This window comes from Morone saxatilis, unplaced genomic scaffold (assembly GCF_004916995.1).
Source record: "Morone saxatilis isolate NCDOM2014 unplaced genomic scaffold, NCSU_SB_2.0 Contig8, whole genome shotgun sequence".
NCBI classification, from domain to species: Eukaryota; Metazoa; Chordata; class Actinopteri; family Moronidae; genus Morone; species Morone saxatilis.
Window position 1 is genome coordinate 7,441,936 of NW_023340257.1, and position 12,269 is coordinate 7,454,204.

Sequence of the window (12,269 nt, forward strand, 5' to 3'; positions counted from 1 at the left end):
TTTGTTGGGAACTATTTTCAGTGGATTAATACAAATGTGGTGCTCTAGTGACTATTGAAAGCAGCAGGACGCTGTCTATGCGATTTATTCATAATATGCTACACTTCATGTTTATCTTAATGAAGGTGCAACAGTGTGGTTCACTTATGTGTTTTTAACTGTTTTTGGAAAACAATGCAGCTCTGTGACAGAGGTTTAAGCTATGTTAGGCTTACATAGGTCATACCTGCTAGTAGCATCAATTAATTGTTAGTTTTGCTATTCATTATGTGATCTTTTGATAACAAGAAAATACAGAATATAAGCAGACTAAAGGCCTTTACACAGTTTTTTTTTGCACGTCAATATGTTATTTATCAAACTGTTTTTTTTTTTTATCATGAGTACTTTCACACAGAAAGTGAATATGACACAGCAAAAAAGCAATGTTAGATTTTTTCTGGACTGAGGCTATTTTTTTTTTTTTTCTGAGCTTTCGCACTGCAAATAAAGGCATTAACCAATCACATTGTGCAGGAGAGACATCACGTCACAACCCATGGCGGACCTGTTGACTGTTTATGTTTCTCATCACCCTGTATTATATGACAAAGGACACAGCAATAAAGACAATGTGACAAAAGAGACTTGGGAAGATGATTGCTCCCTTTGAAACATCCAGATGCTCTTCAAAGCCCACAAAAAACTGTAATTTTACTTTTAGCTTGTTTGTGTGACTTTGGTGTTTTAACATAATAATACATCTTAGCGGTCCAGACTGGACCAGAGCCTCTGGACGGACAGCTGAGATGAACCTGGTAAATGCAACCTCTAGCTGTTTGGTGCTGAAATCTGACCCCCAAGACGCCTGGGAGCTCTGCAAGCTGCTGCTGCTGTCCTGCTGGGTCTGCAAAAGTGTATGTGGTTTTAATTCTTTTAATAAGTCGCTAATTCGGATTGCTGCTGGTATGAATAGTTTTGATGTTTTGACATATTCGAGGCAAGTATTTTGCATTTGTTATTGTTCACAGAATCCAAAAAATAGGCCTTTGTATGAGAGAGGTAGAAGAGCCTTCACTATTTCCTTTTTGGGTAATTTAATGTGCTGCTTTCATGGGCTGCTGCATTAAACTAACTTTGTCTAACTCATTTCTTTGACTGATTCACACTGACTATACTCTGGTTAGTATCTATGCAAAGCCAGTCTGATTAGTAAAGGTCATTCTATTATGAACATTTCCAGAGAGTAGACCTGGTGCACCAAATTTACACATTTAAGAGATCTCAAAGTGGACCGTGATCCATTATTTATCCCCAAAAAACCTGCAAAAAGCACATCTTTTTATCTTCCTATTGCCACTTGTTCCCTCTTTCTATTTCTGGGTCTTTCATTTCACCTCCCACTTTCTTTCTCCTCCTCTCTCTTTTCTATCAGTCCTCAGACTACTCAAAGCCCTTAGGGGCCTGTGGATGGTAGAAAGTGGTTGCACACAGAGAGAGACAGACTTTAAAAAATCAATGAATTGAATGAATTCCATACAGAGAAGGACACAATAGTTATGTTAGTTCAGAGCTTTTATTCTCTGTCCACAGCGTGTCCATTATCGGACCTGAGCTACAGAATGAACTTAGCGGGATGACCTACACTGATTGAATCATCGATGTCTGTCTCATCCTTTTGTATGTTAAACATCTCACAGTATGTTCATGTTCTGTTTGAAGTTTTACCCAGAGTAAGAATCTCCTGATGGCACAAACATGCTGCTACACTGCACATGTTCAACTTTTGCTCAGTAGTACAATATAAGCCAAAGAGAGAGAGAAAGAGAAAAGGAAAGGAATTAGAAATGGTGAAATTAGAAAGAGATGCAAGGATTGTAAAGGCAAACAAATTGGATTAACAGTAAAGAATGAAGGGGAATTTCATACCTGCATCCTCTCCAGCATATCGAAGAACTCTGCAGACTGAACCAGATAGAAGAAGGTTACAAAACATGTAAAACAGGGTATAACACTGCTAAACTTTGACTTTCAGAACACCAAATTAAACACAGGTTTAGTCAGTACAACAGCTCAGTCGTCGCCGTTAGTTGGCTTTAATTTACACCTTATACAAGTGTTTCCACACTCAAAGCAAAACCAAAATAATCCTAATTCAATGGTCTTACATCAGGTAACATTGGTGTAGACAGCAGCAGATCTTGCTGACCAGCTCACTGCATATTACAGTGTAAACCTAGCTGTGTCAAGAGGGCAGGGGAGAGACTTTCCAAACAGCCTCTCACACCCACATGCACACACACTGATAAGCAACCACTTCCTCAGAAAGTAAGACACGCTCATACAAACACATGCATCCTTGAGTGCATTCACACGTCCTCGCCCTTGGGGTTTCCATCTCGTCACATAAACAACTTTTGGGGGTGATAATGGTCTACATGCTTTGTGTCTCTGTGCTCAGATTTTGGCACATTTTTAATGTGCAAATGTGTGCAGGCAGGGTGAATCATGATATACATGTGTGTTTGCGTGCATGTATGCACTCACTCACACACAGGAGAAGTCAATTCATTCCATTAAATTAAACTTCCTGTTAAGAAAGCGTCCCGTTTTAAGGAAGAAATTCACAAAGACATACAACAAAAGTGCTATACTTCCTCTTTAAATGGCTTCGACACTGTATTGCTGTTGAAATACATTGTAACTAATGAAAAAAAATGAATGACCCACTTTTATTGACAAAAAATCAACTATAACCTACTTTAAGTGACAACCAATACCGCACACTAACATGTGTTATCACACTTATAAATGCACCATTATGGATGCTGCGCACATAAAATACTAAGCAAGAAGGAACCTGGAAAAATGCCTTACCGATAAACCGTAAGCTCCCGAACCAGGAAAGACTGGAAAGGTGATTAGCTGGTGTTTTACAGCCCTTTGAACGACTGTACTCTAGCAGTAAAAAACTGTAAATTACTATATTTTGACAGCACTATAATAAAAACTAATGTTATTTCCTACACTGGTTACCTGCACTTATGTAAAAAACCTATAAATCTGTCATTACTCCGACTGCCAACAGAACCACACACACGAAGAGCTTATCAAGGAGTTAATATTAACCAGTTAAAGGTGTTGTACGCTGATACGGCGCTGTGGCTGGACATGCAGAGTCAACACCAGACAGCAAGACCAACAATAAGCACAGCTGTTTAGATAGCAACTTTCAACATGCGCTCTCATGCACATAACCAAGACGTGTGTGTGTGTGTGTGTGTGTGTGTGTGGTGTAATGGGTACTGGGATCATATGAGGGTGACAAGAGGAAGTAAAGACACTGTATTCCTAAAAATCTGCCTTAAGTTTTTTTCCCCTTTGAACCTGTTGAGGTGTGAGCAACACGTCCTCGCAGACTGTTGACCATGACAGTTTAAAAGACGCACTGAAGCAGCTTGTCCTAGCAGTGTTTGAGTGTACCGCTGACAGTGTGTTCAATCATCATCTATATCCCCTACAGTGAGCAGACGAGCAAGGACAAGAGACACCTATCCATCTTTCTGCCTCGCTGTCAATCTAAAACAAGATGTCTGTATTTGTCATTTTTCATTTTTCTGTCCTTGTCTCACTAGGCTAATTTGTCCTCTCTTCTCTCCTAATGCTGTTATCTTTTCCTTTCTGTCAAGTTTATGTCTCTTTCCTTTTCTCTCTTTCTACTTCTTTCTCTCTCTTTCTGTGTTTTGCCTCTAAGTCTCTTTCTCTCTAGACCAGCAACAACATCTGCATTTTTTATCTCTCATGGCAACCCACTGGGACTACCACAGACCACAGGCAGATCAGACCAGCTGCCTGCCTGCCTGCCTGCCTGACTGACTGACTGACAGACTCACTGACTGCTAGAATTCACACATATCCATGTAAAGTCATGAACAGTATCATCGGCACATTGAGAGCGGTGCTGATAAGTCACAGACAGGGAAAGTGGCCTCAATGTTTCATCGTGTTATCTCACGGATTATAGCAATATTGCAGAATTTAACTTTATCAAAAACACTAATTGAAAGCTCGGGGGAAAGGAATTAAATGGGAACAAGCTAAATTTCCTCGCTGGTGGTTACTGTGTGTCAGTCTTTTTTTCAATAATAGCTGCTTTATTTATTTTCTCTGCTGTTTAGTTGTACTGAGGTAAGTGCAGTTCAGATCTATTTGTAACATGAGACAGACTTGTTCAAAATACCGGCACCTCACACCTCAGCCAGAGTTAGCATTGTCCTTGCATGACCGGACAGTATTTCCACAGACTCTTCTCTCCTGCCCACAACACAACTCCTTCTCTGGGTCAGATGGGTGATGTGTGGATGAAACAATGAGCCTGAGCTGACAGCCCTGGCTTCTCAGCTGGCAGATGTACAGTCAGACACAAACACCCTTATAGCATCCCTATAACACAGCTCTGTCAGGAACCTGAAACACTGGCTGATGTCTACACACATCTGTATTTGAAACATCAGTCAATACTGCTTTGGCTTGGTCCGTGGGTTATGAAATATTGTTGTGAAATACTGTACATGTGGGAGGAAATTTGCTATAAATAAGAGGATACCAATTCAATCACAACACTGACTGAGGGATGTGAAGTTGTAAAATCTTCCAGAACAAGTACGCTATGTAACATGAAATTTAACCCTGCGTGGCTTAGTCTGATATGGAAACTGCCATGCTCCTTTTTGATCTTAGCGGCACTGACTGACACTGGAGTGTGTTTTTTTCCCCCCGGCTTTTTCAAACTTCACTGGACAGCAACCCTGATGTTGTATTTACACGGTAATCAACGTGCTGCTGAGCAGTGAAGTGATGAATGGAAGGCAACATTTCAAAACAAATTTGTTCAATTTTGAGTTGATACCTCAAGTAGATTGTCTGTAGATGGCTAATTGATATCTGAAAACAACAGGACATGAATAAAATGATTTCCAGTAACAGACTATCTGGTGGTTTTTGGAATCAAAATGCAGACTTACCTTAACAACAGCAGCTAAAACCTCTGAGCCCTCTGTGTCTCTGCCTTCCTCTTATTCTTACCTCCCTTCTCCATTTAGAGAGTGACTTCCCTCTCGCTCTCTTTTAATCTCTATTCTGCCTTTTAACGCCTAAAGCTTAAACAGGAAAGTCAAGTCAGGCAGCAAATGGAACTGTTTGTCAAAACAGAACAGGTAATTCCAGTGTGTATGTGTCTACACAAAATACACACACAATAGGTCAGCCACGTGGGCCAAGAACTGTTTAAGTTTGGTTTTGCTGTGTCAGTGACAGTGTCTGACTATTAACATTACGCACAGTGCAAAATCGCATAATGAAATGCCTGGATAGAGAGCACACACCTGTCCTAGCCACTGAAAAACCCTTTTAAACAGGAAAGGAAAAACAAAGTGGCCTCACTTTATTTACTTTCTTTCTTTAATTGAAGAATGACAAATATTCCCCTGAAGAAAAAACATATGTGCACAGTAGCTCCAGTACTGTGCTGCAGTACGTGTGCCAGGTGCATAAAATCCCCATTTCCGTGCCAGTGTGGCCTCCCAGGAGACTCAACTTTATGGCCGCAGAATGGCAATGCCAATAACTACGCTGTGTAGCAACGACATGCAGTCTGTGCAATTAGATGTGAATGTTTTCGTATTTATGAGTAGTGCATGATCCAGCACATAAAATGCATAACAGAGAATTAGATATCCTGAGATTAGTGCCAAAACTACCATGCGTGAAAAGTGGCCAGTGGACACTTTAAAAACAAATGTTGAATATGTTTTTATTTGTCGTCAAATTTTACAGCTTTTTTGGTTGCATGGACCTGCACATGGTTTAGCTACAAGTCTGTATTACGAGTATTACTTAAATGTTCCATTTTTAGGCCACTGTACATCATCATCCGTGGTTTGTTCTACACATTTTTTCTCTAATACACATGGCAGCCAAACTTGTATAGTCTTGTGAATAGATTTGATGTGGACTGTGATTATAGAGAATTATACATTTCATAACTTCTTTACCAGTGTGACATTGATGAAGAATACCAGACCAATAGACCACTCTTTCTCACAGCTAAATTGTGGGCTGGCGACTGATAATTACCAAAAAGTAGCCACACATTAAGAAGAAAATTGACGTCTTCTGGCTTGAGTTATATTTATTTGATATATTACATTTTCTCTCATGCATTATTGTCTTTTTCCGGTCTTGGAATGACCACATTTTCAGTCAATCAGCTCTTTCTGTCTCTCTCCCCATGAGCAAACTTCCATTCCTCTCCTCTTCTCTCTGTGCTATCTCCCTCTGTGTTGTCTTCAGCAGATTCAATAATGATGGCTTAGTTCAAGGTGACACACTGCAGAAAGTGGCTCCCTCTCATAGGAGCCATCATCTATTTCCTGTATATCACCCTGCTAATCTGCCTCCGTGCAAAATGTATCCTCTCCCTTATCATGCTGGAGGAAGAATGAAAAATCCTTCAGCTGTAAGTGCAATGCTGTGCGAGTAATGAATGTCTGAAAACATCCTACCTCCCAATCTCATATAAATAGTTTAATGCTTTCTCTATACGTGCTGCACAATAATATGTCACTACATGGATCGGTGTGACAACGGCTGAGAAAGATTTCATTTGTATTCATATTCAGTTCTTGCTCTGGTATTTTTTCAATTTGCCGAGTCACAGCTTTGACCAAAGTTCCCTTTGATGACACAGTTTGATTGAACTTGACGATTTGTGGTCAGGATAGGATTAGCCTGAGAATAAAGCTTCAAACCTTTTCCTACTGTGGTTGGTCATGAACCAATCTACACCACAGGATAATTCAATTTCAACTCCTTTTTCTTAACACAACCTTTTAAGAATAATAGGAACCCACCCCGAAGACACAAGTCATACCAGAACTGCAAACAACAGTAGTCCAATGAGGGGAAATAAAAGCCGAGATCATGTATACAAAGTCAGTTCTCTAAACACAAGTCAAGCTCAATGAAAAGTAAAAGGAGAGTAACAGTATGAGTAGAGAAAAATATAGAGCTAAAATTCGAAGTTTTAGCATGAGCGATGCATATTGGAATCTTATTCCCCGAGCCGTTAGAGGCAATTCAACAAATATCTGCATTTATATCAAGCAGACATTTAAACAATTACATCACTCCACGCCTGAAGGAGCAATCACTGCAAAACTGGGAAGAGTTTGATTTACTAAATGTCATGTTTACTCTCTCTGAGAGCAATATTTGAAATAAATCATGAAGAATCTTTCTTGAACACAGGCTGCCCTAACCTGAATTTTGATTGTCTTGACAACCTTGAGATTGTATGACATAAAAAATAGCACAAAACAAAAAATCATGCATTGTGTCCGAGCTGTACCGCATGTATTTAACTAATGTAATGCGGTAAATCTATGTACATAATGTACATTGATAGAGAAATTCATATAGATGCAAACTGAGGGGTTACATTTTTCAGCAAGCTACCATAATATACAGCCAGTGCAGAGTTATAAAATAAGTATAAATGTTGTGACATAAAACAACATATTACCCTGTCAAAACCTTACTTTGCTTTAAATGTAGTTATGTAATATGTGTCAACTTAACTTTAAGTTGTTGTGACACTGCAGTTTGTTAGTCTTTGAACTGCTTTGCTTGCTAAAAAGATTTCTCAATATGGATAATCTGAATCAATAGATTTGCTAATAGGCTTAAAGGTCTAGAGGGCAAAATAGGCAAATTAATGAAATCAATATCTATTTTAAAATGTGTGTACAAATGTATGTCCCACCACATGTGTGCACATGGACATTACTGTGTGGGTGTCCTACCTTTATGCTGGGCGGTGCAGTACGGGGCGGTGAGGGGGGACATTCTCCCAGTGGGACGTTGGAAATGTTCAGCAGCTCCTGTTTCCTGGAAAGAAGAGGACAAAATGAGGATTAAACAAGGTTGACTTATTGATGTTCATGAAATGTTCCAAATTTCATCAAAGGTCGTCCGTCCCCATTTGCGTATACAGTGCACTTCCACAGCAATTTGATTACGCTGATGCACTGTCCTTCCCTTATTTAAGTGTACTACTAATTCCCCTCTAAAACAATCATTATTATATTATTATACTTATCTGTCCTAATCCTCATACACAACCCTGGGTAGTGGTTTGCTTCTGTTGGCGTGACCACCTCCTTATTGATTAGCACTCGTCATTTTCAAGAAGTTCATATTTCTTACATTTCTTTTTTGTCATATCTTCCAAACAGAGAGTGACTCACAAATAAAAGAAACCTTTTTTTTAAATTGAATAACTTATAACTCATATAACTTATTTCAAGCAAATATTCCCTTGAAGAAACTGAAACAACAACCATAATAAAAAGCTAAAATTAGAATGACGGAATCTAATACTGTTCAAAAATGACACCTAATTGGGTTTTACTCAAAATATCACCAGTGTTATGGTAACAAGATCACATCCTATTTTAGCATCACACGGCTTTCACACAACAGCAGATTAGTCAGATTCTGATTACTGAATCTTATTTTTCACTGTCGGCATCAGTATAGTTCATATCCGATCGGCTTACAACGTGACAACAGCATAAGGCTACTGTGAAAGAACACATTATTAATCAGCGCACTGACTTTTGAATATATCACTGGCAGAGCGCTAAATATTTTTTTAATCTATGAACAAAATCAGCAGGAGAAGGCACGTAAAAGCTGACTGTCCCTTCACTTTCTCATTGTTTCCCTTCTGTCTGTGGATTGCTACAATGGGAGAATTAGAAAAAAGTTTTGTTTTGTTTGTATAACCATGAAAAGCAAGCAGAAGAAGAAACCAGTGACGTGTTCTGTCTGTATACTGATCTCTGCCGCTCCACTTCAGTACTACGGACAGTGCGGCCCGATAGTAACAAGTATATCGGTCAATCATTTTGTTGTTTTTGCTATTTTTCTTTTGAGACATAAAGCTTAAACAGACTGACTTAAATACAGCTAAGGGGCCTAAGCCCCCTTTAGCCCCCTCGTGGCGCCAGGCCCACAGTACAATTTTGTTTCAACTTTTAATGTAGCTTCAGTAAAAAGCTTCAAAGTGAGACAAGGAGTTGGAGATATGCAGTGAAATATCAGATAGCTCTTTTAAAATGCTCTCTGGAGTCCCATGGGCTGTCGAGAAGACTTTAAGAGAAGTCCTTTGGGGCTAGACGCCTCTTATCCTCTTTTATGCTTTTCTGTGCAGCCTGCTCAGAAGCATGAGTGCACATTAATGATCCCAGATGTTAAAGGTTGAGCTGTCACTGGAAGACAGACGGAGGATTAGCTTAAACCCCCAGAAACCAGCCCAGAGAAAATCCAGTGGTTTTTCACTGGAACAGCTTCAGATTCTATACTTTGTGTTGGACACCTCTCATGTTGAATATATGATCAAGATCAGGAAAGTTTTCAAAGAAGTAAAGAGAAAAAAATAGCACACGTACACTAAACCATCTCTAACCCTACTTTGGAGCTGCAGAATGCACATAAAACCAAATTTTCTCTCTGGTCCTGTACATCTACCCATCGACTCCAGTAGGTGCAATGCCATTGTTCCAAAGGCCCGTTATTCCAAAACCCCAATAGTCCCAAAAATGTCCAATTGGACATCCCGAAATCCCATTCCATTTAAGCAAGTAGTTTTGGTGCCACCATTTAGGTCACCATACAGTCACCTGGCTTTATCCTTTCCTGCATGTCCAAAAACTCAGTCAGACAAATGGGACATTTTTTGGACTATTGGGAATTTGGAATATTGGGCCATCAGAACAATGGGCAGCCTATATCTCATCCCATAACCATATTATGTGAGACCTTTATATCTTTGTTCTGCATGCATACAGTATGTGGTGTGAAACCTTTAGCTTGTATATCTGGTTAAATTCTTATTTTGATACTGACAAATAGAGTCTTTGACAGATTTTATATCGGTCCTTTACTTGCTAGCACAATAGCATGATACACTGCAGTTAAACAAAAAACTTTCTACCAGTGTGGGAAGCTGTAAGTGATCACTTCAGATTTAGTGGATGGGATGACAAGACAAGAGTTTTAATTGAGAGTTTATATGAAATTAATATGCCCCTTCTTTCCTTTCATTAGCTGGAACCATAATAACACATTCTCCATTCTCTCATGTAGTGGTGTCAAGTGGATTGTGAGCAGCAAAAACACTCACAGTAGAAAATGTGAAACAGTGAAATTGAGGCAGCAACTGTTTGCTGGTAGAGGAGAACCATTCCTCTATTGAATTTAATCAACAATGCTCTTTGACGTTTCCACCTGAGGCTCAAAGACACCCAAACAAAGGAGAAAGTCACAGCACAGTTCAGTCAGTCACTGCAGCCCAAACCCAAATTCCTGTTCAACCCTGTTCATTCCACTGTCCAGAGGAAAAGCCTGTACTGCTCAGTTCTTTCCACAGACTCAGCTTTCACACAATGCAGCACTGTGTCCCCCTGTGTACGTAATGCTGCAGTATGTCAGCTCACAGTAACCAAGGGTGGACAATGTTTGAATGAGCATCATAAGCCAAGACAGACTGGGAGAATTTACAAAACTGGGAAATGGAGAAAAGCATGTTTCTTGCCGGACATTGTTCATTGTTCTTTCTCTTTGTTCCTTTCAGTCTAAATTAAGGAAGACAGTGTGTGTTGTGTTCCATCAGTGACCTGTGAAAAGCAAAAGCTTGTTCAGACCACTGTCCCTGGGGCGGATGCTGTATGCCTCTACAGCTGCCCTATATTGGCACAAAGCCAAAACTTCTCAATCTCATTGTCTTACACACTCATTCACACCTGCACACAGAGAGATGCTGTTTGGAGAGGGAAATTGCATGTGTCCGTGAGAGAAAGAGGGAAAAGACAAGGAGCTGCTCATCTTTCCAGACTGGACTGTCTCTGTGGCGATGAAGCAACAACTACGTCACTGCTACTGACTCCCACCCAGGAAGGGAGGGAAAGAGGGAGGGGGAGCATATACTGGGACAGATCCCCCATGTTTTATTATCACATTTGAGTCACAAAGCATCCGTTTTTATGAAATAAAAATACCCAGCGATCTTTGAAAAAGACAGAAGGTCATTTAACAAAACGTACCTATTTTCTGAAGGTATTTCCAGAATCATCAAAGACTCCTCTAACCATCTGATGGGAAACAATTTTTTATACACTGCACGATTAAAATGATTTTGAACCCATCTCCAAAGTTACAACTCTATTTCCCACTCCAAACAAAGAAGGTAAATGATTCACAGAAAGTAACAAAAATATGGAGAATTGTATCTGGTAATAAATAAAAAACATGGGGGACGCAAACTGCAAATATGCATTACCTTCAACGTTTTATTAAACATAACCCTGATCTTTCCTTTACCTTACTCAAGGGTTTTAGGTACCTAACCCTGATCATAACTCCACCATAGTTTATTCGCCACAACCACAAACTTAACACTGTTATAGAAAGCAAAGTATTTTAAAAACATTGGGATTTCACAGAATTGTCCATTACCAGAGTGATTTAAATAAAAGTAACACGTAGAGAGGTAGAGTATCTTGATTTTAGTATCGACAATGCAGCCATTTCTCAACAAAAAGCAGAAAGAAAAGACTGTAACAAAGCTGGACTGTAATGAATTTGAGCTCTCACTTAATGGATTTTTCATTAAAAAATGTATTCTGTTGTGTTGAAACTTTCATTGTTGGCTTTAAGGAAGTCAGAACGGTAAGCTATAAAATGAAATCAAAAGGTCAAATTGCTTTCAAACCTCTGGCTCTGAGCTGAAACAAACAATGCGTGGCAGAAATTTCCCAGCGAGCCAAAGGGCAGTGGCTGCCACACAGTTACATTATTTTAATACACAGTAAATACTGGCTGCGAGAAACATACGGCAGCTGTGTTGGTGTGTGTGACTTTCTCTGGCCAGGCGCTCTGCCAGAGAACAGTGACCTCAAAAATTCATTCATCCACAATAATAAACACGCTCTTTAAAGGATTTTAGGAAATAGTCGTTGTTGGATGAAATTCCTCGAGTAGAAAATGAATTAAGTGTAACTTAACTGAAGTCTCTGTCCCCTGGAGCTAAGATTAAGTGGTTTTAAACCTACTGGGAAAAAATAGGGCAGATCATGCTCCACATCTGCATCCAAACTAGTACAAGATGTACCTTTCCTGTAAGGCAGCATGTCTATAATCATGCTTGCATTTGGCTGGCGCTAATTAGG

At 39.6% G+C, this 12,269-nt stretch overlaps 1 protein-coding gene across 7 annotated transcripts in view; it reads right to left on the reverse strand.

Moving 5' to 3' along the window:
- The window catches only part of rap1gap2a (RAP1 GTPase activating protein 2a), a 72,628-nt gene that overhangs the window by 15,146 nt on the left and 45,213 nt on the right, over window positions 1-12,269 (reverse strand). For all 7 annotated transcript variants that reach the window (XM_035679918.1, XM_035679920.1, XM_035679919.1 and 4 more), the window contains 2 exons: window positions 7,842-7,926; window positions 1,909-1,944 (listed from right to left, as the gene is read on the reverse strand). In XM_035679918.1, coding sequence (XP_035535811.1) covers window positions 1,909-1,944; window positions 7,842-7,926 — 121 coding nt within the window. The remainder of the gene's footprint in view (window positions 1-1,908; window positions 1,945-7,841; window positions 7,927-12,269) is intronic.